The sequence below is a fragment of the Sprattus sprattus genome, assembly GCF_963457725.1.
Source record: "Sprattus sprattus genome assembly, chromosome: 3".
In the NCBI taxonomy this organism is placed as follows: domain Eukaryota; kingdom Metazoa; phylum Chordata; class Actinopteri; order Clupeiformes; family Clupeidae; genus Sprattus; species Sprattus sprattus.
In genome coordinates, this window is record NC_137922.1 from 15,605,905 (window position 1) to 15,632,266 (window position 26,362).

General features: G+C 43.9%; 4 protein-coding genes across 4 annotated transcripts in view; 2 read left to right on the forward strand and 2 right to left on the reverse strand.

Moving 5' to 3' along the window:
- Positions 1–1,017: 1,017 nt before the first annotated feature.
- Positions 1,018–2,694, reverse strand: cbr1 (carbonyl reductase 1). Its single transcript, XM_080834986.1, has 4 exons — positions 2,630–2,694; positions 2,105–2,390; positions 1,912–2,019; positions 1,018–1,719 (listed from the first exon to the last, which is right to left on the reverse strand). The coding sequence occupies exons 2-4, from the start codon at positions 2,388–2,390 to the stop codon at positions 1,283–1,285; spliced, it is 831 nt and encodes a 276-aa protein (XP_080691112.1). The 5' UTR covers positions 2,630–2,694; the 3' UTR covers positions 1,018–1,282.
- Positions 2,695–2,777: 83 nt separating this feature from the next.
- On the forward strand, positions 2,778–8,765 carry setd4 (SET domain containing 4). The gene is made up of 10 exons (XM_080835070.1): positions 2,778–2,939; positions 3,044–3,139; positions 3,241–3,278; positions 3,379–3,467; positions 3,868–4,297; positions 4,542–4,716; positions 5,205–5,286; positions 5,399–5,479; positions 7,666–7,789; positions 7,878–8,765. The coding sequence occupies exons 1-10, from the start codon at positions 2,882–2,884 to the stop codon at positions 7,995–7,997; spliced, it is 1,293 nt and encodes a 430-aa protein (XP_080691196.1). The 5' UTR covers positions 2,778–2,881; the 3' UTR covers positions 7,998–8,765.
- Positions 8,656–13,295, reverse strand: cryzl1 (crystallin, zeta (quinone reductase)-like 1). The gene is made up of 13 exons (XM_080835071.1): positions 13,159–13,295; positions 12,702–12,797; positions 12,528–12,605; positions 12,196–12,268; positions 12,015–12,059; positions 11,849–11,917; positions 11,066–11,199; positions 10,555–10,666; positions 9,937–10,035; positions 9,606–9,724; positions 9,312–9,417; positions 9,023–9,068; positions 8,656–8,928 (listed from the first exon to the last, which is right to left on the reverse strand). The coding sequence occupies exons 2-13, from the start codon at positions 12,762–12,764 to the stop codon at positions 8,829–8,831; spliced, it is 1,044 nt and encodes a 347-aa protein (XP_080691197.1). The 5' UTR covers positions 12,765–12,797; positions 13,159–13,295; the 3' UTR covers positions 8,656–8,828.
- A 161-nt stretch (positions 13,296–13,456) lies between these two features.
- The window catches only part of itsn1 (intersectin 1 (SH3 domain protein)), a gene marked incomplete at its 3' end in the record, with an annotated part of 47,563 nt that continues 34,657 nt past the window's right edge, over positions 13,457–26,362 (forward strand). The window contains exons 1-3 of the mRNA XM_080835374.1: positions 13,457–13,596; positions 23,735–23,797; positions 24,882–24,977. Of these exons, the coding sequence (XP_080691500.1) occupies positions 23,770–23,797; positions 24,882–24,977 (124 nt within the window). The 5' untranslated portion in view covers positions 13,457–13,596; positions 23,735–23,769. The remainder of the gene's footprint in view (positions 13,597–23,734; positions 23,798–24,881; positions 24,978–26,362) is intronic.

Here is a 26,362-nt window from a genome sequence, read left to right on the forward strand (position 1 = left end):
ATGACACTTTTTCTACATTAACAAAAAATGAACGGCTATTTCTTGACTTCGAAATACAAGTGTCGCTCAAGATTGTTCACAAGGCTTTGTAAGAACTGGCCTGGATTGATTGAATTCAGCTTTGCATTTCCTTCCAGGGCAAAAGAGTGATACTCCCCAGTCTCTTTTGCTTCTAAAGCCTCACAGTATTTTTCACCTGGACTCTCTTGAAATGACTGTAGTAATAGAACAGAATATTATTAATGTAATAGGCCAGAGCAGAAGGGACAATAACTGCTGCAGGCGGACCAGACTCATGCCCATGCTCACTATTGTGCATTTGATGACCCATTGTGCAGGCAATAAAGAATGCTTCATCCATCATCCTGAGAGTATTTGATGACCCATTGTGCAGGCAATAAAGAATGCTTCATCCATCATCCTGAGAGTATTTGATGACCCATTGTGCAGGCAATAAAGACTGCTTTATCCATCATCCTGAGAGGATTTGATGACCCATTGTGCAGGCAATAAAGACTGCTTTATCCGTCATCCTGAGAGTGTCCCAGTCCCTCGATTGCCGCCAAACACAACGCAGGTTAAAGGTTGTGCGATTACAATTTCAGGTGAGCCACACTGTGGGGAACTTCCACATATGCCACCCTCTGCACGTGTCACCCCTCCACACGTGCCATCCTTCCACATGTGCCACTCCTCTACATGCCACCCTTCCACACGTGCCACCCTCATTGGAGTTCTCATGTCCTGGAGGCCAAACTGATAGCATGATCCAGTCCTTAATGGTGAAGGTGAGATCAATACATTAAAATAATTCGTTAAAGAATAGCCTTTTGTGCAACTAGTGCAGTGCCCGTAGGAATTATGCATTCTGTAGTGTTAGCAGACGTAGGTGTAGCTGTTGGGTAGTGTACTAATGACATCATTCACGTCGCGCGGGTCAGAAACAGAATATCAACCAAAAAAAATCAGAAAACTGCATTTTATAACATTTATGACTTTATTTGCATTTGATGCAAAAAATAAGTATTTGAACCCCCAAGCAAACAGCAAGAATTCTGGCTCAAAATGACCAGTTATGTGCCCAAGAAGCACACAGATTAGTCCTCAATAGGTCTAACAAGGTACAACTGATCTCAACTGGTGACGTTTATAAAAGAAACCTGTCCAAAGAATCATACTGCACACCTTCAACCTCACCACCATGGGCAAGACCAAAGAGTTGTCCAAGGACGTCAGCTAAATTACCATCAAGAGATCTCAACTCCCCTGATCAACAACCTGCTCACCAAGGCTGCACTGTCTTCTCCGACACAAACTGTCCGTGAGGTTCCTTTGCCCCTGGGGGCAGCAGGGCAAGGTACACAGGGGTGATAGCGCCCTCCTCTGGTGACTTATGAGCATTGGGCCCTGTCATGTCAGTCCTCACCCAGCCTGGGCAGCAGGCGTTGAGCAGGATGCCGTCTTGCGGTCTCTCCTGCCTCAGCCTGCGGGCGTGGATCCTGGAGAGGACGGTGAGGCCAGTCTTGGAGATGCCGTATGCGGTGCTGGGCCAGCCTCTCTCCTCGTGAACGCCCTCCTGGGCCTCCTTGACGAAGCGCTCCATCAAGGCCACCAGCTCTTCCTCTGTGATGTCATCACTGCGGAAGCGGGCCTGAAGCTCCGGGCTGCATCTGCTCAAGGCGGAGGAGCCCAAGCCGCTAGAGATGTTTACAACTCTACCTGCTCGGGGTCAAACAACATGTTGGATGAGTAGCATCGTATTTGTTTTTACTTAAACCACTCATGACCAGAACCACCTGTTGCAGGTCAAAAGAGGTTGGCTACTGACCTATCCATGCAGTAATAAAGGCCTTTAAACTTTACAATCAAGCAAAGTTTACGTGAAGAGATTTTGATGTCAGTAGGACTTACCACCGGGTTTTATGATTGGAAGAAACACATTGCACATGTCTCTGGTTGCAAAAAAGTTGGTTTTCAGTGTCACCTCTGCTTGGTTCCCAAATGGTGTTGTGTCGGCCACTGTGGAGGGAAACTTTGATCATTTAGAGCCATCTAATCCCATTGTAGTTATTAAACGAACTATACATAACAAGAATGTAATTACTTTTGAATGCTATGGCGGCGTTGTTGACTAGAACGTCCACACCACCATAGTATTCCTGGAAGTAGTCCCGTGCTGCACGCACACTCTCCGAGTCTGTGATCTCCAGTTGATGAAACGAAGGTTTCAGACCTTCCGCTTTCAGATTCTCTACTGCCGCTGTTCCTCGACCCACATCCCGGGAGGTCAGGTATATGTGCCCTGCAAACTCCTTGCACAGTGCACGCACAACCGCCAGACCGATACCCTTGTTAGAGCCGGTCACAAGGGCAACTTTAGGATTGGCCATCTGCACAAATTTTCATTGCAGAAACGCATGAGAGACAACCTATCTATTTCCAACTCGCGTACAATACCCCAAACACCGTGACAAGCTTAAATACATAACATTGTAATGAATGCGTTCAAATTCTTACGAACTGCTTAATACAACATATGAACCATTTTGTTGCCTATTGTGTAAACATGTCAGTCTTGGCATAAAATGTGTAAAGCACAGTTACATAGTTTAACATTACTACTACTTACCACATCAAGGAGTTATCTTGCTAGCGCACTTTTCTTCTGAAGAGCCTGCTGATGGTGATGTAATTGCGGCGCACTGTACTGCGCAGAACCGGAAAAACGATGTTCATGACATCACATCCAAGACACCAGTAGGCAACGTGCCTGAAAACTGTCCAAAATAAACTGAAACATTTCGGCAAAAGTGAGTGCCGACTTGTATATATCAGAGGTAGCGACTACCTTCTGCAAGCTACGAGATAAACAGACAACGGAATGGGGCACATGGGAAGACGAGCAAGGAAGAAGAAAAAGAAAAAGACTACTAAGAGTTGTAAGGGTTTGCTTTAATAAAGATAACAAACTGATGTTTGCTTTGCAATCACAACACGGAAAGTGACACTTTTACCAATAAGGAATAATTGTTTTTCTTTTAAGCGACCCTTTGTCATGAATCACGGTTTGTGGAGCTGCGGAGATGGCTGAAAGAGAGAGGATTCAAATCTAAACTCCTTATCCCAGCGCACTTCAGTGGTATTCACCTTCTTCCATATTCAACTTAATGTGGTTGTTTTATGTGCCTTATTTCATGACATGTAATGACGTAGGCAGTGTTTCCTGTATGGTTTTCTAAGATACTGGAAGGGGACTAATGGCCACTTCTCCCATTAAGGTGATGTGCAATTTCTCCATGTCTCTCCAACTGTTTTTAAATACTCAGTTTGTCCCCATATGTCTCATTTAACCTGTGATCTCTCACTTGTCTCCTTCAGGTCAATGATATGCTGATTTCCTTGCCTGAGCGCTGCCTATTGACAACCAGCACTGTTCTCAGGAGCTACCTGGGAGAATACATAAAGAGGTGCAGTAGTCGATAGCCATCAAAGTGGGGCAGTAGTAGCCTAGTCAGTATTTCAGCTGATATTGATGCAACTTGCACTGATTAAAATTTGTGCCCATGATACAATCTGATCTCTTTGTCAACTTGTACTAAACAACATTGCATTGTTTTAAGCAGTGAGAATCTTAAGACCGTACCGGAGACATTAAAAGCCTATGCTGACCATACCCTCGCTTGAAGTTAGTGGAAGAATAGTGGTCTGAAGTCTGTTTTTATCAAACAAAGATATTAGTGACTCCTGAGGGTTTTAAACTGCTTGTTTAAACTGCAGCTCATGCCATTGTGTTTCTCTCACAATCAGAAAAGAAAACCCCTTGTGCCTTTGTGTGGTCTTTGTCCATGCGCTGTGGTCCTTTCACAGGTGGAAGCCTCCAGTGTCTCCTGTGCTCGCTCTCTGTGCCTTCCTGATTGCTGAAAGGCATGCTGGGAGTCTGTCCAAGTGGAAGGCCTACATTGACCTTCTGCCTACAGCCTACAACTGCCCTGCCTACTTCTCTGATGAGGTCATCAACCTGTTGCCTGCTGGGCTGAGGGCAAGAGCTCAGGACCAGAAGGAGAGAGTCTGGGAGCTTCATTCCTCCGCTGCTACCTTCTTTGCCTCTCTGCAACCGCTCCTCCAAGAGCCAGCAGTGACTGTGTTTACCCATGATGCATTGCGGTGGGCATGGTGCAGTGTGAACACACGGACCGTGTACATGAGGCACCCCCAGAGCCCTCACCTCTCCTCAGAACTGGATGTTTATGCGCTGGCTCCTTACCTGGATCTGCTAAACCATTGTCCCAAAGTACAGGTGGGGGTGGAGGGGCAATCAGAGCATCCTTATTCAGAATACCAGCATTATACAATTATAACGTCATGTTTGGTTGGTTATTACTTGCGCAAGTTTGAGGATTTACCTTTGTGGTAGCTACACCGTTGTTTTTGGTTTATTTGTCATGTTTACAACCAATCAGAGCACTCACTTTAATCCATCTGTAGTGCACATCTATAGTTAAGGATGTTGTGTTGATTCAGAAATCCTGCTCTTTCCCCAGGTTACAGCTGAGTTCAGTCAGGCAAACAGGTGCTACGAGATCAGGAGCGTTCAGGGATGCAGGAAGTTCAACCAGGCCTTCATCTGCTACGGACCACACGACAACCAGCGACTGCTTTTAGAATATGGCTTTGCTGCCCCCGGAAATCCACATGCTGTGGTTTATGTCGACCTTGGTGAGCCTGTACATAAATCATCGTACCAGAAATACTAGATCCTTGTTGCACTAAAGTCTTCACACAGTTGCGCTCTGGGCTGCGGTGGTGATAGAAAGCATAGACAGTGTGACTTCATCTATTGGACAATTTATGATTTCAATGTAACTGTAAAACAAAGACCTATAAATGTATTAGAGGTAGCTGCGTATGTGTATGTCTTTGAAAAAATAGCTTTAACCTTTAACTTTCCCTCTGGGATTGAATGATGAAGCATAGCTGGCAGTTATAAACAGTAATTAGATGCTTGTGTAATAGGCCATTAATAGTGGCGTATACACATTCATTTGTCTGTGTCGTAACATTTCTAACATTTCCTTGCTGTGCCCATGTCGACAACTGACGTAGTATTCTTAGGCTCTGACTAGGCAGAATAGATGGCATTCTAACCTATAATGTGCATTGGTAACATCAAATCTTACAACATTTAAAACTCCAACATTCTCCAGGTACTCTGAAGCTGTGCCTCAATGAGCGAGACAAGCAGCTGCCACAGAAGCTTCTCTTCCTGAAGGAGCATGATTTTCTCATGTAAGTGCACCCTGTTTGTTAGGCATTTTTCACAGGTGTCTACTTTTCTAAGTAATTATGTCCCAGCTCTGAATGTCCTGTCTCTTTACTTGTGCCTTTTGTGTCTGATTAGGAACTTGACCTTCGGCCTGGATGGACCCTCCTGGAGATTGATGACCGCCCTCAGGCTTCTCTCACTTAAACCAGAGCAATAGTAAGGCCATCAACACCTTTTGAAGAAATATACAGCCGCGGAAAAAATTAAGAGACCACTTCAAAATTATCAGTTTCTCTGGTTTTACTATTTATTGGTATGTGTTAAAGTAAAATGTACATTTTTGTTTTATTCTATAACCTACTGGCAACATTCCTACCAAATTTCAAATAAAAATATTGTCATTTAGATCATTTATTTGCAGAAAAATGACAATTGGTCAAAATAGCAAAAAAGATGCAGTGTCTTCAGATCTCGAATAATGCAAAGAAAACAAGCTCATATTCATTTTTAAACTACACAATACTAATGCTTACACTTAGGAAGAGTTCAGAAATCAATATTTGGTGGAAAAACCTTGATTTAAAATCACAACTTTCATGTGTCTTGGCATGCTCTCCACCAGTCTTTCACATTGCCGTTGGGTGACTTTATGCTACTCCTGGCGCAAGAATTCAAGCAGCTCGGCTTCTTTTCATGGCTTGTGACCATCCATCTTCCTCTTGATCACATTTCAGAGGTTTTTGATGGGATTCAGGTCTCGAAATTGGGCTGGCCATGACAGGGTCCTGATCTGGTGGTACTCCATCCACACCTTTACTGGCCTGGCTGTGTGGCATGGAGCATTGCCCTGCTGGAAAAAACATTTCTCAGAGTTGGGGAACATTTTCAGAGCTAAAGGAAGCAAGTTTTTCTTCCGGGACAACGTTGTACTTTGCCTGGCTGAGGTTTGTAAAAGACCATAAGGATTGAAAAAAGCGGACTGGAGGGTCTTCTAGTTCGTCTTCTCTGATGAGTCCAATTTTCAGCTTTGCCCAACACATGGTCGTCTGATGGTTAGACGGAGACCTGGAGAGGCCTACAAGCCAGAGAGTCTTGCACCTACTGTGAAATCGGACTCATCAGAGAAGACGAACTTAGAAGAACCTCCAGTCCGCTTTTTCAATCCTTATGGTCTTTTTCAAACCTCAGCCAGGCAAAGTACAACGTTGTCCCGGAAGAAAAACTTGCTTCCTTTTGCTCTGACAATGTTCCCCAACTCTGAGAAGTGTTTTTTCCAGCAGGGCAATGCTCCATGCCACACAGCCAGGCCAGTAAAGGTGTGGATGGAGTACCACCAGATCAGGACGCTGTCATGGCCAGCCCAATTTCGAGACCTGAATCCCATAAAAAACCTCTGAAATGTGATCAAGAGGAAGATGGATGGTCACAAGCCATGAAAAGAAGCCGAGCTGCTTGAATTCTTGCGCCAGGAGTAGCATAAAGTCACCCAACGGCAATGTGAAAGACTGGTGGAGAGCATGCCAAGACACATGAAAGTTGTGATTTTAAATCAAGGTTATTCCACCAAATATTGATTTCTGAACTCTTCCTAAGTGTAAGCATTAGTATTGTGTAGTTTAAAAATTAATATGAGCTTGTTTTCTTTGCATTATTCGAGATCTGAAGACACTGAATCAATTTTGCTATTTTGACCAATTGTCATTTTTCTGCAAATAAATGATCTAAATGACAATATTTTTATTTGAAATTTGGTAGGAATGTTGCCAGTAGGTTATAGAATAAAACTAAAATGTACATTTTACTTTAACACATACCAATAAATAGTAAAACCAGAGAAACTGATAATTTTGAAGTGGTCTCTTAATTTTTTCCGCGGCTGTATAGTGTAAAAAAAATGTTGTACACACTTTGTAGCTTTGTGGTTCTTAGCAGGTCTTTTGAAATGTGTCGATTTTTGAACGATGCATTGACAAGAATCAGCCAGTTTTCAGTTTTCATCAGTTTTCTTGGTACCTCTGATTCATCAAAAAGAATATAAGCGCAGAACTCTCTCTAGTATAAAACCTGGATATGACTGAATGATTTTTAATCTATCAATTTAGCATCTGAAGCTGAAATGCAAAGGTCATGTTAACTTGAATTGCTTCTTTTGCTTTTTTTTCTTCTTCTTTTTTTATTTTAATTGTCTACGTAGAGTGAATATATTAAAGTGAACTAAAGTTATATCCAATTATAGGTGTCAAAAGAGGCCTTGACAAGTGAACTTCAGAGTAAATTTGAAGACAGATGAATGATATAGTGGACCAACATAGTTTTCATTTTTATAGCATAATCATTGTAGATTTCATGTGAATGAATAAATTAATGGATTAGAAAGCTGAAACTATCCTCTCTGTTCACAGTGCATGCTGGAAAACTGTCCTCTTGGGGGCGGCAGTGAGCAAGGATAGAGAGGAGTGGACTATTCAAACAGCTCTCATGCTCTGCAAGATCCTTTTGGAGGAAATCAGCATGGCTTTAGAGAGGGTGAGTTGGCCTCTTTCAGATGTTTTTCATACACAAGCACCGACTTATGCCTCATAAGTCTCTTATATGTGGCTCCTGTCCCCCACAGCTATCCCACCTAAAACAAGGGGCAGGCTCCTCCATGACTCAGCAGTTGTCTGTGGTGGAATTCCTTCGCCGCGAGGAGCAGGCGATTCTGGGGCATTCACAGGAACTTCTGGGTCTCTAACAGCAACCGTTGCCATGCCAACCAAGCTCTGCATTAAAAACCAAGTGGGCTAAGGGTACAAACTGGCTACCAAGTCTGTGCGTGTTGTTGCAAATCTTGGGCCTTGTCCCTCTGCCAAGCCATGAGGGCATGAATATGGCTCCCTTGGCACAACGGGACTTTTCCAATTCAACGAAGTGCCAAGGGAATCCAGGGGGTGCAGGCAGGCCAAGGCACTTTCTCTCAGGCAGTGAAAGGCTACACTGTGCTGGCAAAGACCTGCCCTTTCCTCCCCACCAGTTGAGCATATGCTTGTCAAGATGAGGAGGAGGCTGCATAGATGTGGAAATATAGGCTATGTATGAAGAGGAAGAAAAAAACCGACACGCTTGTACAGTAGTGAGTGTGCCAGCCCAGTATGTGGGTGTACCAGTGGGGACAATCTGTTGTGCTAATTTGTGCTAACATGAGCCATATCAAGGTAAAGTCAGGAGGTTGTTTTCCATGGGGAGGGCAAATGTGGGTTATCTGGATTTTCTGTGTTATAGTCTAATGAACAGAGCAGAAATGTAACCTGTTTTCTACTCTCGAGGAACCTGAGAACACTGAAGGAAGACTGAGGATTGCCATTGTAATGTTCAATCACTTTTGTATTAAATGAAGGGCTTGTCATTTCAAAAACAATTTGTAATGTTTAATAATTATACAAATATAACTTGATTAATAACATTTAACAGGACATTGACTGACAGGATCCATCAAATAAATGGAAACATTGTGTAAATTAAAAGTAATCTCTATGCAGGGAATGTAAAGTCCCTGTTTCTCAGGAATGCTTGGAAGTGTAATTCTTTACAGTTGGACCACCACTCTCTTCCTCACTTGCCTCTTCTGAACCATCTCCATGGATACAGTGGCCTCGTACAAAGGCACTGGGTCCTCCAATAAAGGTCTAAAATACACAAATGTAGGATATAATCACATTATCACATATCATTAAACAAATGTGGTGGTATAGGTGACATATTCACTGAGGCAAAAGCTACCTGAATGTTCCAGTAGAAAGCTTTTCCATTACATCTCTTAGGATGTCTGAGAAGGTAAGGAAGGCTTAGGAAAACACTGAGAAATGACTGTTGACAAATGTTTTCACTCTGAAGTATCAGCTTTGATGAGACACCTGAAGGTGAACTATCATTGCAAATCTTGACCCAGAATGTGTACAAGTGACAAGAAGCATGTTAACTACCACTGTTTCTTTCTGAAACTGAGGTTAGGGCTGCTTCCCATTACATTCCATTATATCCTCATGGAGGGACTCAAGTCAAAGGATACGAAGGTATCGGCCCTGGCGAGCAGTGGAGGCTATCCATACCTCGTCGTTTAGGAAGGACAAGGACGCAGCCTTAAGGAAGAGACTGTGAGCGTCAGGAGGGTCCAGCTGTGAAGGTATGTGTAGGGTCAGCTGTTATTCCATACATTAGAAAACATCAACAGGACCAGCAATGTAGACAAAGTGTATACAAAGAACTACAAATACAAACAAGTGAGAACATGTACAAATACAAAAAATGACAATCAATGATACAATCTGAATGTTTCAAAGCAGTATCTCTGGGATCTCCATACCTGTAGGTTGTCTTCCATGGTCACCCAGTGACCTCCAACTCCTAGCAAGGTGATGATGTCGTGCTTGTGTGGAAGTGGCTGTTGCTGATGTGACTCCGGCCGCTCGTCATAAAGCTTCACTGGTGTACCACATGAGAGAAACCTAAATTGTGAGCGGGTCTGATGTGCAGTCTATTTCTAGTCTACTGTAGATGTAATTAAGGCGGCTTCGGGGGAAAATTGCACATGGGAGTTTTTTAATATGCATACAATAGGGGATGAAATGTGAGCTATTTGACAAGCTATTTGGGGTGTTGATGAACATTACGAAGACTATGGAAGAGACTGTTACCTCCAGCATCAATGACTATGTCCACTCCCAACCCTCCTGTCTCCTCAAGGCATGACTCCACCATATCCACCTTGGCATCCCACACACCAATCACACGGGCTAGGGGGGGGGAAAGAAGACATAAAAGTAAATTGTAAATTGCAGTCCTTTGGTCTGTCCATTACAGTGTCTCTGTCCCAGCCTCCACTAAAACATGCTAAGCCGCTACATGCCCACATCTAAGTGAACACCAAGGAAGGTAAAGTAAGGTATATAAAAAAAGGTTGGTGGGATGGATGTTTTTCCATTAGCTCAAAGGATCAGGCTCATGACAATGTCAGGGATTAACAGACGGAATTGGCTCTGAATTTCCGACTTACCCAGCAAAGACTCCCTTGTGCCTTGGACATGAGCCAAGCCAGCAGAGCAGAGAGAGTGGACAGACAAGCCAGAGTTAGCAAGAGCGGAGGAGTCAAGACAGACTCTTTACAGATAGAACGCCTCACTGTTCGCCCCAGGGGAAAATAGAGGGTGTGATTGATGATGCCCAAAACTAACCAGACGCCCTTCTGCTTGATCCCATGACCACCACCCCCCACCCCTGCTTGAACTCGTCAATGTGACGTGTGCCCTCCTCACCCACACTAGGCCTCAACTGTTCAAGAAACTTCTGGTCGTCTGGGGAATGGGCTGTTGCCAGGACCTTCACCCCATGGTAATGGGCCAACTGAATAGATAGAACACCAAAGGGCTGTGGACAAACAGACAGGGGACACATACAACAGACAACACATAATTATTACAACATATTTGATATCTTGGAAAATCCCAATGGGAGGACCAAGTTGATTAAGTTCACTTACTGTTCCTGAGCAACTTGTCACAATATCAATGACTTTTTTTTTTATTGTTACTACTACTAATTTAGTAGGTACAGCAGTACAAAGTATATCCTAGAAACAGAATGCTCTAAATTATTGCTTTAAAAGATCTTAAGTAAGCTAAACCATGATATTCATGCCACAGACTAAGCTACAGAATTACAGCATCACTGCGTCCTGTTTTCTTTAGCTTGTGTTATACACCTAACCAGCCGTGTAATGGACTCTATATCCACTAATCAACACTGATTTAAACGGGGAGGACTTACACTGGCTCCATCCAGGACCAGCAGTGTCTGACCAACAGCCATGTGGGCCAGAGTATGAAGCGCAGTGTAGGCCCTAAGCCCATCACGGACCGCCCCTGCAGCTGACACCCAGCTCACTTTTTCAGGCTTTGGGACTGCAGAGGAACAGCACAGACATACAAGTAAAAATTGATCTTTTTTATATTTCAAGAAATTTTAGTTTATTACTTAGTTGTCGATTCCAATTTTACACAATACACAAAACTATTTAAAATACAGGATACAAGGCTGACAGCAAAATGTACAACAAAGTGAAATACATCTCAGTTATATATGTTTTCTGCACTGTTCTGCAGAATACTAATTGGGATTGGTTGAATGAGGTGCCCAGAGGTAAATTACTTCTACTATACCACTGAATGGAGAAGCTGCCTTCGGTGACAGGCAACAGGCAACAGGCGTGAAATGCCTATTCTCAATCATCCTTTTGATACATTATAATAGCCCTATGACATTGTCTGAGGTTTTTTTTGGCAGTGTAGAAAACATCTAGATTTAGCTTTATTGTGGCAATGGCACATCTTTGCCACAAACAAAGCTTAGACAAAACAGCAAAGCTACTTCCTGGTTGTAAAGACAACAGTGATTATGAATCATATTGAAATGCAAGTACTTTGTATGTTTGAGTCATATATTTATTTCCTGAAGAACTGATATTAGCTTATTAGTAATATATAAGAGAGCATGAAGCTTACTTATGCACTGAAAAGGCTGTTGGTGCCACTAATGTTAAAAGCCACTTACCCAGTAGCTGCTCATGAAAGAGAACGGTACTGCATAAACCAGATATCTCAGTATCCAATGGGAGAATACCTGCCATTGAGGAAGGGTCTGATTTTAGCCTGCTTCAAAAAACTTAAATGATTCTTCATTAAAGCAATCATCTGTTCTTCGGGAGTTCTGGTCTTACCTACAACCTCATCATCAGGTCGGAAAAAAGTCACCTTGGGCCCAACTATAGAAAGAGAAACATCAATTCACACCCAGTCAGAAAGCAGTAACTTTTCATGTTTTCTTGATGCACTGAGCTCATCCCTTATATATTTAATGTCAGTGTAACTTTGACAAATACAGTGAAGATTGTTTATAACCTTGACAAACAGTCCCCACAATCTCCCTTCCTACTGGGGCTGTGTCCCTCTGCAACTTCAAGTCATTAAAAATCTGGCAGACAAGGACAAAAAGCAAAAATATGAGACATGGTTACACCCTTACTATTGACCAGGCCTTCTGTATCCTTGTTTACTTGATACACAGCGTTCCTTTCTTTCCCTTTTGAACATAATCCTCTAGGGCGAGTGTGAAAAAGACTGGTCTTGTAATACATATGTTTTCTTTTATAGAGAAAACTATTTGAAAAAACATCTATGGCCCAGCATCTAATCCCTACTACAGAAAAGCCACCATCAGTTAAATAACTCACCCTCACATCCACTGGACTAAGAGCACAGCTTTTCACTTGAACCTTGACCTGGTGGTTACCAATGGTAGCAGGCGCATCCTTTGTCATGAGGGGGATTAAAGAGAAATTAACATTTGGTCAATAATGTATAACTGGTTCGAACTGCTGCAAAGATGACGTGTTGATGCTACTCACCGTTTCCTGAATAACAAACTTCACTTCTTCCGAGTCATTTAACCTGCAATACAGCCCTTTCATTCTGACGTTCGGATTTCCAGGCACTTCTGATGTCTGTGTCCAGACACAACGATGAGGCATAATCAGAATTTACACACCTAAAAACTACGTCCAAACAAACTACCAAAAGTTTTCATGAAACTCCTCCATTGCCTGGTGGTAATGACAGTGGCATAGACAACGTGAATAGCTAGATTACATTAACTTAATTGCAATGCAAAACATCAATTCAATATGATTACAATCCAAACATTAAAACACATAAACAAATAGGCTAACACTGGCATTAGGGCATTTGTTGTCGTCAAATAAATCTATTAGGCTACTGACAGAATTCGGTTAGTTTATTGTAACAGTAATCTAATAAACAAGCTATGTTAGCATTGACGTTATTAATTTAGCTTCGGTCATTTACCACTTAGCTGCAGAGGTCCTGCACACAATAATGTTATCCCTTCGGTGCAACCTGTGTCTAGCATAGACTTTCTATGCTATCTTAAAACCACATAACTTTGGCTGACAGAAGATTTAAAATGAATGCATAACAAACCAATCTGTTGTTTGTTTTGTTAAAGGACACACACAGCTAATGAATTTCACGAATGTATATCCTTGTTTCCTGTATTTCGCTCCATCACAAGCTTGCGCATATGACGTTTGAGGTCCTCTCTCGCGATATTCTGCAATTCCAACTTGCGTAGCAATCGGGCAGTCCGGCGGGTGCATGGGAGAAACGGGGAGTAAAATAAAGCTGGAAAATACTTCATGAATTAAAGGGATTTGTGCTTTTGTGTGAAGTATTTCAACGGTTTTCGTGCAAATAACTGATCAGAAATGGAAAATGAACGATGAGGTAAGATAACTGTGACACAAGTTTGTGTAATTGTCCGATTGTCCTTTTTGACAAGCCCGTTGTCGTTGAGAGGAGGAATTTTCTCCCTTGCTGGAGAGCTTTCGTTGTCGGAGGTAGTGTTAGCTTGCTGTCTAGCTAACTGTTGACTGGCTTCTCAAGCTTAACAGAGTAACATTAGCATGCAGTATAGCTACTGGTGGAATTCGCAAGAGAACCACACCTTCACGTTAACGCATTTCAGTAAAGCTGTACAATTCGTGTGAGATGGTAGAATATCATGGAGTGTAAATTTGTTCTTTTGCTGTGTCAGGTTAAAATATTAGCAGGCTAAGCTAAAATGAGCTAACGTTAGTTAGCAAACCTTTTTAACAATTCATAGCGGTGTAACGTTAATAGACATAGGCATTGGCTTGTACTGTATCTTAATATTGCTCAAATTCAGTTGGCTGCTTTGCAAAATGGTGCAACATTTTATGGAGCCTGTAATATGTAATTGACACACCAAATATTTTGATCAACATTACATGCATTCAATCTGTGCGCTGAATAGCTAGATTGACCATCGATGATGCCGATGCTAGCCAGCTAGCTTTGACTGCAACATAGCTTGCAGGGGCTCGTTTAGTGATAAGAAGACCACACCAGTAGTGGCTAGGTTCTTGTGGTATTTGCGTATTTCATTGCTGTCATTCATGCAATGTGCCATTTGAATAATTTAAGGGAATAACTAATTTATCCAGCTAACACTGGGTAGTATGATCGCTAGTCAGTTCATTAGACAGATTAGATGCCGGTGCCCCCTTTTCGCTAACTCTACTTATATTCTTCAGTGAAATCATTATTTGAAAGCATGCAATGCACAACACTTAGCCAAACCTCACCACTATGCAAAGCAAGGTAGGGTAGGTAACGTATACACACAGGCTGTCTCCCGCTCGTTCTGGGCTGGGGTAACCGGTCTGCTGCCGCGCAGAGGAGTTGGCACTCCCTGTCACGGGAGATTGCACAGAAGTATGGTCATTGCTGTACCAGCACAGATTTTTCGAGTACACTGTTTACGCGAAAACGGCGTCACGGTGCTTTATTGTGTAGATAGCCTTGCAAAAAAAAAGGTTGTGCAGACTTGAAAAACGTACAAAGACGTTCGTATGTAATTGGATTACGAGTTACTGTGGAGAGACCAAAGTTTTCCGCTTATCGCGGAACCTTACAGAGCGCACATAAGTTGTCGAGCTTTGCAGACTGACCTCTATCGTCCTTGTGATTGAAGAACAGAGGTAAACACATAGATGGGCCCTATATCTTTGCATCTGTTTTTTTTCTAGAGGAAAAGCTTGCTGTATTTTTGTGTCAAAGTAAAGACTGGCTACATTTCAGCAGGTTTTTGTAAGTGTAGTGATGTGTTTTGTATTTGTGTACAATACAAAACAAATGCAGTGATTCAGCAAGGTATTGGCAGCTTAAGTGCAGACATTTTAAGTCTAGCTGGGTTCAGAAACTTTTCTTTCTATTACACTTACAAGCATGCACACTAACACACTGTCCTTCACTTGCTCTCACTTCACTCTCCTGACCGCTCACTCTGTGACTTTAACCTTCAAGCAGCCTTGCCGTAGCTTTCCCAGAACTTTGCTGCAAGGCCTGAAGCTGTCACATCAGATCCGATGAAGGCTTGTGTAACTTGCAACAGGAAAACACAACAGGGAGACAATTTGTATCTGCCACTCCGCTTGCTTATAATAATTACCAGCAGGTCTTCTGTTTCATGTGGACCCCCACTGGTGTGTGATCTGTCTCTCCATACCTCTCTCTCTCACTCTCATGAAGCTGTCTCTCCCTACCTCTCTCACATTCATGAAGCTGGGTTCCATTGCTTGACCCACACCTCTGTCTGGCTACTCAGACCTGAGCAAAAAGTGAACAGCACAACATAGTTAAATCTACTTCAATTGGTTGTCACCGAGCCTGTTTGTGTGTGTATGTTTGTGAGAGATGATCATAATGTACATGCCAATATTTGCACACCACTTTTGGTGGGCCTAAATGTTGAAGTGCTGATAACCTTTTTCCATGTCCTTGGAGAAACTGAATCTCTGTGTGCCCACTTGAGGGGACATCTTTTAGAATCTTCTGCTTTCTAGTAATCCATTCGGGTATCAAGTGCCTGGATGGCAGCTGGCCCAAGAAGCATACAGTCTTCCTCTGTTTTCTGTGTGTGACCGAGAGAAGAGAACGAGTGAGATGGTACACTGTCATGGTGGAACATTGAGTGAGTGAGATGTGTGAGTGAGATGGTACACTGTCATGGTGGTACGGGTCATACGGAACTATTGACTCATTTAATTTTAATTATAATTATATGGAATTGCTATTTAGTAATTTCTCCTTGTTTGTGCTAATTTTTATGCACTGATATCTTATGGTATAATATAAACTGTCTTTCTGTGCTTTAGATCAGTCCTTGGTTTGATGGGAATACTGCAGTGTGTATGTGTATGCATGTTTTGGGACATCTTTGGTTGGGTGAAGTGTGTGTGTGTGTGTGTGTGTGTGTGTGTGTGTGTCTCTGTGTGTGTGATAGAGAAGTGGGAGCTAATAATAACCCTTTGCACTTGTCTACTGTCCTGAGCTTCATTCTGTTGTCCTCATCACCTGCTCGCCTGTCTTATTCCCTCTTTCCCTCACTTACACACACACACACTCACACACTCACACTCACACTCACTGCCCTCTCGATGACCACTCATCACTGTCTCCTTTCCTTATGTTCATCATCTGACAGCTCCCTTGGGTTCAGATAACAGTGTGGGCCGTCTGCTCTGCTCTCACCAAACACACGTCACTGTTTCAAGTACCTTAGAGTGGCACACAACACAACACACCCATCAGTGTGTAAAGGTACACAGATGAGAGAGCAACATCCTGGGTACAAAGTCAAAGTGGGGTATTTGCTCAGGAATCGGCCACAATGAAGCTGTCTCTACGGTATCTTTTAGCAAACAGGCTGACCTTTCAGCAACCTTAGAGGCATCTAAGCAGTTGGTTTTTGCAGTAACATCCTCAAATTCATTCTGATGTTAGGTGGTCATGTGAAGGAGAGATGAACACACCTGTGATTCCCACTGGCTGCCCAGGCTGTTTACTGTGTAGCTTTATGCTCTGGGTTTCAAATGAAAGAATGGTTTCTTACAGTTGGACAGCACAAAATCGATATAGCTGAAAACACATCAGTTAGAAAGCTAGCCAGTTTTTGTCAATGCCAAGTGTGCCGTCACTGGCGTTTGCAAAGCAGGTGAGCTGACTGTTAACTACTTAGTGTACTAGGTTCAGACAACAATTCTCACGTCCCTCTTTGAATGTGTGTTTGTTGCGCAAGGAGCTCATGGTTGAGTTGGTATTGCTGTGTGATGCTCGTGTTGTAATTTTCTCTGTTCTACCCAGGGTGTCATTAGGTCAGCAACAGAGAGAGTGCAGCCGTTAGATTTTCACTGTGTCATTAGGAAGTGTGCACTCCACAGCCAGCATAACGGAAGATTTTCACTGTGGCATAAGGAAGCGTGAACTCCACAGCCAGCAAAACGGAGTGAATTTAGGTTAATGAGAGCTCCGAATGGCACCCCAGAGCTCTACTGGAATGCTGAGCGACAGAGAACATGAGCTCAAACAAGAACCAGGCGGAACACCAAGGAGAAAGTGTGGAACAGTGCTGTCATTGGCAACAGGGCAAGACTAGGAATGGAGTGACGTTTTGGATGCTCTTGCTAAAGGCTTTGATGGATGATCCAGGGTTTGTTGGTGGCACACATTAGAAGTCTGTTTTCTGTGTTCAGCCCTGAGCTGGTTCTGTGCCAGCGATGTGACCGTCTAATGCCAACCTTGGGCAGCGTGTCACTCTTCTGCAGCACTCACAGTACAGCCAGTATACTGCTGGTTTACTGTTTGATGAGTCATAGAGCGTGACTACATATTCAAATCACCATCAACTTTGGCCTTACATGGAGCTTAACATATAACCCCTATAAAAACATGTACACAAAGACATACAGACACGCGCACATTTACACAAACATCTTCCTACACACACACACACACACACACACACACACACATCTACATATCTTACACATCTGCTCCTAGCTTGCTTTTGGCTCAGTCCCTGCCCATGATGAACTAATCCTCCATCACAGTACTGCACTTACTCAGGCACGCGTGGGCTGGCAGGTCGTTAGCCTCACAGTCGTTCGCAAATGCGCGCTCGCACACACACACCCACACGGCCACACGGCCACACAGACACACATTGAGAACACCAGCCACCAGTACCTATACACAAACACACAAATGCACACTTACATAGTTGACCAGCCACCAGTGCACACACACAAATAGTTTGTAATGTATTTATTATACACAAACCTGTTCTGACAGACCTATACAGAGACCTTTACACTGTCGAACTGCAGCAGCAATGCAGAGAGGCAAGTTCACACAACACCATCACCTCAGAGAAACATACACACTCCACACCGAAACTACCAGTTCTCACTCACACTTTCACAGAGAGTTTCACTAGACTTGCAGCCGTGGCAAGAATAGCTTGCTCAAATTCTGGTGTGGGTGAGTGACCTCCTCATTTCCAAACTGTTTGCATTTTACAGCAGAAACGGAATAACAAAAAAGCTAACATTGCACTTGGTCAAAGTTCAGGCGCACAACTCTGGTTGGTCCTCTCTTAAAGGCTATAAACAGTTCAGTGTCCTGACTGTTGAGCAGTGTAGTCTCACTTTAGAGGAAGTTACAGCTTTGGTTATATGTTGGAGGGTTCTGCTGCTTTCTGACTGCTCTGAATTCTTGGTGGAATGTCCATGACACTGGCTGGATGGAATCTCTTATTAGGATTACTGGTTTGTGTTGCACATCATAGCTTAGCTTAGCACAGCACATCTCAGGGATGCAGAGCCCGTTCACACACTCAAACACAACCCACCACCCTACACTTTTTGTCCCCCGGTGTGGCAGACAAAGAGGGAACTGGAGCATGAAACTGCGGGGTAATGCTGGACCCCTTATGTGGTGAAGGGAGGCAGAGGAAAGAGTGAGTAAGAGGGAGAGAATGAATTAATGGATGAATGAAAGGAAAGAAGGGAGAAAGAGTTGGAGTAGGAGGATAGTTCCTGTCAATTAAAGTGTGAGACATTCCGAGTGAAGCAAACGCCCCCCCCTCCCCAAACTCCTTTTGGCTCTTCCCCTCTCCAACAAACCAGAAATATTTCACACAGTGGCTCTATCTTTGCTGTTTTCACGTTGTGGTGGCACTGACTTCAAGCCTCTGCTGTGAGGTTGCTCAGCCAAGCCCTACAAACCAAGTGCCCCCTCAGCCAAGTCCAAAACACGAACTTCACACATCTAATGAGAAGAATCTGTCACTGGTAGTTCGACACGGGCCGTGGTCATGGTGAAATGGAGTTTTAAGGGCAGGAGAAGATGAACTGGGTAGTAGAATGGGGCTTTATGTATGAGCCCAGCCTAGCTGGCCTGACCAGGTGAGTAAGCCTCACCCAATGGCTGCATTGCTATGTTATGACACGGTGGCAACACCTTCAGTCTTTCCCAACCCGCTTGTTGCAATCTCTCCATCTCAGTAACGTTCTTTTTTTCTTCTCTTTCTCTATCTCTCTCTCCCTTCCCTATCCAAATTCACCCCATCATTATCCCTTTCCCTCTTCCAGAAAGTCTTTCTGCTTCTCATGTTCACAATCGATCGCAAACACTATCTCTCTGTGCATCTCTGTTTCAACCTCTTCCCCCTCTCTCTCTTCCCCCCTCTCTCTCTGTCATTCTTGCTTTCTATGTTATTCTCAGATTGTGCAAGCCAAACGCTTCTAGCCATATGCTCTTGCATGTCCCTGAGGCTGAAACCTAAACTTGATTTCCTGTAAACCCATTGATTTTTCCCCCCTCCCTTCTTTCTCTTTCCCTAATATCTCTTTTTCTCCCATTCTTTTTGGTTCTTTTTTTTCCGACTGTGTTTAGATCCAAGCGGATCCCTTCACATCTTTGGGCTGATAAAGCGTATTGTCCAGCACCGAGAAAAAAAAAAACTCATTAGAATCTGAAAGTGTTGGGGGCTTAGAAAGTAGGTCAGTTGGTGAAATACAGAATTACGTCAAACACCCCCTTTGCAGACACACACACACATACATACACACACACACACACACACACACACACACACACACACACTTACTCTCTAACTCTAAGACTTTCTTTTGCTCACAGTGTGTCTGTAAATGTATTTGTCAAGGCTGTGATGATTGCTCAATTATGCTTTAAGTTAGAGCGTGTCCTTTGAATGTCAGTGTTGCAACACACAAACACACACACACACACACACACACACACACAGAGCTTGTTGAGTTGAGTCATCAGCGAAGAGGAACTGAATATTCATACATACCAGTCTGAAAGCCCTGTCCTGATTGGATGATCCCATCAGACACTAACGTGGCAAACTGGAACATCCATCAACCTGCAACTGAAACATGTGAAGCATGTGTGTTTGTCTATGTGTGTGTGTGTGTGTGTGTGTGTGTGTGTGTGTGTGTGTGTGTGTGTGTGTGTGTGTGTGTGTGTGTGTGATAGAGAGAGAAATTGAAAAATTCACACATATGACAACAACACAGTTGTTTACGGCTGCTTAAAAGCGGTTTATCATGCAAGATAGAACATCACTGACATGATCTGCTGTCCGCTGATGCCACATCCTGCACGAGTGGGAGTGACTGTGCCTGTGGCATGTGTGTATCTTGGGTGTGTGATGAGTTGTAATTATGGCAATCCTGCTGAAAGCACTGAGAATGTAGTCACTGCGTTAGTACCAGTGGGTTTAGGCTACTAATCTTGTGAAACTAGTTCTATGTGTGTGCGTTAAGAGAGAACCCTCCTACACACACACACACACACACACACACACCTCCCCCTCCCCAGTCCGACTGCCGAAGCTTTGGCCCTCATGGGGAGAGACCTCCTGTCTGCCCCCCAGCATGGGAGAGCGGGAATGAGTGCTGGGAGGGATGGAGAGTGGGTCATGGAGAGACAAACACACCAGGTCTGGCACTGATTAAAATACCTTGGCTCGGACACATCGAGGAGTTTCTCTCTCTCTCTCTCTGTGTGTGTGTGTGTGTGTGTGTGTGTGTGTGTGTGTGGAGACACGATCAGAGTGTATCTGCTTCAGCGTTTACACAGCTGGGTAGATAACTGATCCCAGATTGTGCCTTCTGGATCACTTTCTGACAGGCTAGGAGGGGGGCCTACATTCTTCTTCTTCTCTCCCCCCCTTCATATATTCCCCCTCATTGCTTCCCCTTCTCCCTGTTGACACTGAAAACTGCTTGTCTAAAATGGAGGCTGTTTGAGGTCACTGTGTGGCTGTGTGTGTCTATGGGAGGGCACAGGGGTGGTTTGTAGGTTTGTGTGTTGGCACAGTGAGGTGCTTGTGTGTGTCCGCCTGCATGTCTGTCATTCAGGAGTGTGTGTATGTGTGGGTGGGCCGGCGTGCCCTCACACACATAAAGGGCCCATTAAACAGAAGGTGAAGAGGTGGCAAATGGCCTCTGTCTGTAAGTGCAGTTTGTCCACTGAGCAAATTTACAGATGGCAGAGATGACCCTCTTTCACCTTGACAACTCGGATACCTCAGGAATGTGTGAGAGTGTGTGTGTGTGTGTGTGTGTGTGTGTCTGGTTGAGAGTGAAAGAGAGAGAGCAAGCGTAAGAGAGTGTATGTCTTTTAAGGAGAGGGAAGGTGACAGTGTGTGAGGACCAGAGAGAATGTGTCTTTTAATGAGAGGGAAAGTGACTGTAGATGTCAGTATGTGTAGCCTATATGTTTGTGTGTGTATCTGGGAAAGATCCAGCAAGGGACAGGTACTCTGACAAACCCTTCTCCATCAGCCTCTATTGTGGTCTTGAACTGTTGTTTCTCCTGAGCCAAGGAGCCAAGATTGTGGCTTAGTTTCACTCTCAAGCCTTTTTAACGAGTACTGTTGGGTTACCAGGTTACCATCTGCATGTGATTTTAAACTGACAGCATTTTAACCCTGCAGCTTTCTTTCACACTCTCGCTAACACACACACACACACACACACACACACACACTGTTTGATATAAGTAAATGTTAGGCACCTGTAAAAGGATAAGCAATTCACTTTGCTGTAGCAACCTGTAGGCTGAGCACCCATGCTTGCTGTGCAGCAGGGCCAACAGCTCTCCTGGAACAACAAAAGAATCATCTGTCAAATGCATAGTGGCCGGGAACAGCACGAATCCTAAGTCCTAAATGCTTCATCAGGCGACTGCACCAGGACCAGAAACTGCCGACTCTTTATTGGGCATGCGGTGTAGGCCGTCGCTTGTCCCTTGGGAAGTGAGTTAAATGTCGGGTCTGCCCAACGTCAGGTATATGGGGCTGACTGGAACACGGAAAGTTGCAGACTGAGAGTTCCTCTTGAAAGAGCACTATGTGGAGTCATCTGGACAGGTGCTTTTCTCTGAGCCCTTCAGTGAGCTGTGGCTCGTCCCCTGGGAGTTGGGATGAGAAGAGGGGAGCTCTCATCTGCCCCCTACTGGTCTCACCCTACACCGATAGCTAGGCTCACTTAAAGCCCTAGTAGAGAGTAGGAATAGGAACCGAGAACTGATTCCGAATCGTCTGTTCCATCGGAATCATATGCTTGTGAGAGTATCAATTACTTTTATTGATGCCAGCATGTTTGTGACAGTTGGGCATCGCAAAAACTCTTGCATTGTAATGCCAAACTCTGCGTCTACGCTGCCAGACAGCCTGCAAATGAGGAAAGCTGAAAAGTCTAGGTATCAAGTCTGGTGGCAAGTCAAGTGCAGATATTGTGTCATTCCCGAAAGCATCGATGTTAAGTAACTCTATACAGCTGACTAAGTTTCTGTCATATCAACTGAGTGAATTGCTGCAAAACTGCAACAAACAAGCATTTTCACAGAAACGTTGTGAGTGCCTGTTTGTGTAGAACAATATGTATTTGTATAAAAAAATATACAGCAGACCTATTATATTTTGTATCAGTTTGCTTAGACTATTTTTATATACATTGTTAATGTAGTATAAATGTAATGCTGGTTAGCTTAATATCATAAAATACAGATGTGGTGATGAGACCAAGTAGGCTAGCCTAAACATAAAACATTGTTGATGCGACCACTGAACCTGCACATGCAGGTTATGGGCGTCCAGGTGCTAAAATAGAAATTAAATAGAACTGTTAACGCTGCCCTTACTAATTACAACTCAAGTACTCATCAGGCTAGTGTCTCTTAAAGTGATATTTCTCCAAAGAGCTGTGCATGAATAAAACATTTAAACACTGTCTGATGCCCCTTGTTTGATGACTTGATGTAACAGTTCAGATGGGCGGAGTAGGACAGAGAGTGAAATATGGTATTGCAGAACAACCGTGAAACAGAAGTAGACGGATGAAAGATGAAGAAACCTAGTGAAGCGAACGCATGAGAAAGTGGAAAGAGATAAAGAGAAGAAATGTATTTTAAGGTCGTGTTTTATTTTCCTCTGTCAGAAAAGAGGGGGGGATTTAAGAGGTGAGGTCATCCTTAATAATATCATAACATCCAAATAAAAAAAAACTAGATAGGTAAACTTGTTTTACTCCCAATGACCGGAGAGCGAAGAGGACCTTTTACAAGACTGTAGACTGGCCAATGATGAAATCACTGCCTCTGTCGAAACAGAAAGTTATAGTCAGCAACCTGTCAGATCAAACAACGTGGAAAAAAGATGAAAAATATCGGGCCCAATTTGATTAAGTCGGTCGGTAACGGCAAACCAACATAATAGGTAACTGTGGCCTGACTGACGAACAAAAATATAGGGGAGAAATTAAGAAATGGAGAAAATGATGATCGGATTTGAGGGAATGAATCGTGAAGTTGACTGATGGATTCGTTATAGGACTTCTGTGTCCAAATTAAAATACAATGTATGAAGAGGTTTGCTTAGAGAAGAGCAAAGGGGAAGGGAAGAGGTGGGAAGAATAACGGATAGGAGAGATGGAGGACTGATGTTTGTCTGTCTTTTGTTTGGCAGGAGTCTATGGCCCAGCTACAGCTGACTGACTGAACATGGCTCAGTTTCCCACGTCCTTCGGAGGTAAGACACACACACACACACACACTCAATCAATCAACCCTGTTATGCTTACACACACACACACACACACACAAACTCACACACACTCGCATACACACTTAACCCTGCTTTTAAACACACACACACACACACACACACACCCTTCCAATCTTGCAATGCTTCTAGTACACATACAAACACACAAAATGTCCTATCTACACAAACACATTCCATGCCCACATGTGACACCCAAGTGCACCCACTCACATGTTAGGCCTACATTAGTCTTTTAACCTGTGCGCCCTGTTCCAGTCAAGGGCACGACGCACACACACTCACAGCCGTTGTTATTCTCTCCTGGAAACCTGCACACACACACACACACACACAGTTTGAATTAATTTCTACTCACACAACCGTGACTCATTCGTCCTTCCAGTGAAAAGCCTGCTGTACACCCTCCTGTCAATCAGTAGTACACACCCATTCCATGTACTTTGTGTTTGTGTGTGTGTGTGTGTGTGTGTGTGTGTGTGTGTGTGTGTGTGTGTGTGTGTGTGTGTGTGTGTGTGTGTGTGTGTGTGTGTGTGTGTGTGTGTGTGTGTGTGTGTGTGTGTGTGTGTGTGTGTGTGTGTGTGTGTGTGTGTGTGTGTGTGTGAACGGACAACTAGGTTACAGGTCCTTTATTGTGCAGCTGTGGTCTTAGTGTGCCAAGTCTTTTTTCCCGTTGTTCCATTTCCCCAAATCCTTTTTCTGTCTTTTTAACTCACTTTCCTCCCCTGCATTCATTTCCTGTTCCTTTCTGTCTCTCTCCCTCTCTTTCTGTCTTTCCTGTTCCAACCACCTTGTCCTGTCCCATGTTCATACAGTAGCTGACAATCTTTTGACATAGCTGCCTTAAAGCTGTGTTTGTGATTGGTACAAAGAATCTCAATTCATGCCATAAAAGAGTGCAAGCCACTAGCTGTGTGCAAACTCTTCAACTGACACCACAGTTTATTTTTTTTAGTTCAATTCCGGTTCATGGTGGTATATGATACAATAATGTAAATCTCTCGCTCTCCTCTCTTTTCTCTCCATCCATCCTCCTTCTCCTCCCCGACAGGGGGTGCGGACACCTGGGTCATCTCTGTGGACGAGCGAGCCAAACATGACCAGCAGTTCCACAGCCTCGCGCCAACCCCCGCTGGCTTCATCACAGGTCAGACCGCGCTTTCCACTCTCCTCTCCTTTCTTCCCATCGACCCTCCTCCTCCTCCTGTTCCTTTCTTTTCCATCCTTCTCTCAGTTTCTCTTCATCTCTTCTTCCCTCTCCTCCCCCCCTAATCTCTTTACTCTTCTCTCCCACCCACCTCCTCTCATCCCCCATCATCTGTCCTTCTCCTCTACATCTCTTTTTGCCCCCCCCCCATCTCTCTTACCCTTCTCATTTCCTCTTGTCTTTCTTCTGTTCTGCTCCCCTCTTCTCTCCCTTGCTCCCCTTGTCTCTTTGCTTCTCCTCAGTTCCTCTCCTCTCTCCTCCACATCTCCTTCAAAGCACTTTCACTTCCCCCTTTATCCCCCCCCCTCCCCCACACGCTCACACAAATGAAGGGGGAAGACGGTGATACCACTGAATGCTGGAATCAGAAATGTATTGGTTTGTTTTTCTCTGTGACATGAGCCAGGGTTGTTTTTTTGAGATTCTGTCATTTCCTCTGCTCTGAGTAATGAAATGAAACGTCCTTAATTGCAGTTTAATCTCATTGCTCCCCCCTCTTCCGGTTGTCGTATCTGCTCTGGTTCTGTACCTTCCTGAGTACACACACATACACACACACACACACACACATACACACACACACACACACACACACAAACACACGGTCAACTCTCCCTGACCCTCACATAGGCTCAGGGGAGGGTAGAAAAGGTTGTTTCTCCTAAAGGTAAAAAAAGCAGATTAAAACATGACACGCCACAAACATAAACAGAGGATTACTAGTCTAGAACATTCCATTCAAGAGCAGAACAGGAGTTATCTATAATAACAAACAGCTCATGACTACAGTTTACGGCACGGAAAGCATTGGAAGATTGGCGCTGTCTAGCCAGTTTATTAACAAAACCATAACGTTGAAGTTTCAGTCTGGGATTCTGGCAAAAGGTCGTTGTTTTTGTTCAGGGTTGCATTACAGTTGTGAACTGTACCTTAGTTCACTTCATCCTATTTTTGAAATAACGTTAGTAGACCGGGGGGGGGGGGGGGGAGTTGAGCAGAGGAGAGGTCGGAAGTATTGAGGCAAAAAGAGAGCAAGTGGCCACGGTGTCTTCCGTTGTTTCTGACGTTGCGACTCTTCCTCCCCACGCCCTTCTGCTTGCGAAACCATCGAACAGCTTGCTACCCATCCGCAGAGGATTTTCCTGCTTAAGCTGTTTTCTTTCCGTCCGTGGGGTGTTTCCCTGGCCTGTGTGTCAGCAAAAAGACCGTCTTTGTCTGGGGAGGAGAAGAGGAAGCCACAGAAGACGGAGAAGGATTGGATGGGAGGGGGCGAAGAGAGACAGAGACCGAGAAAGAAAGAAAGATAGAGGGACAAAGTGAATGTA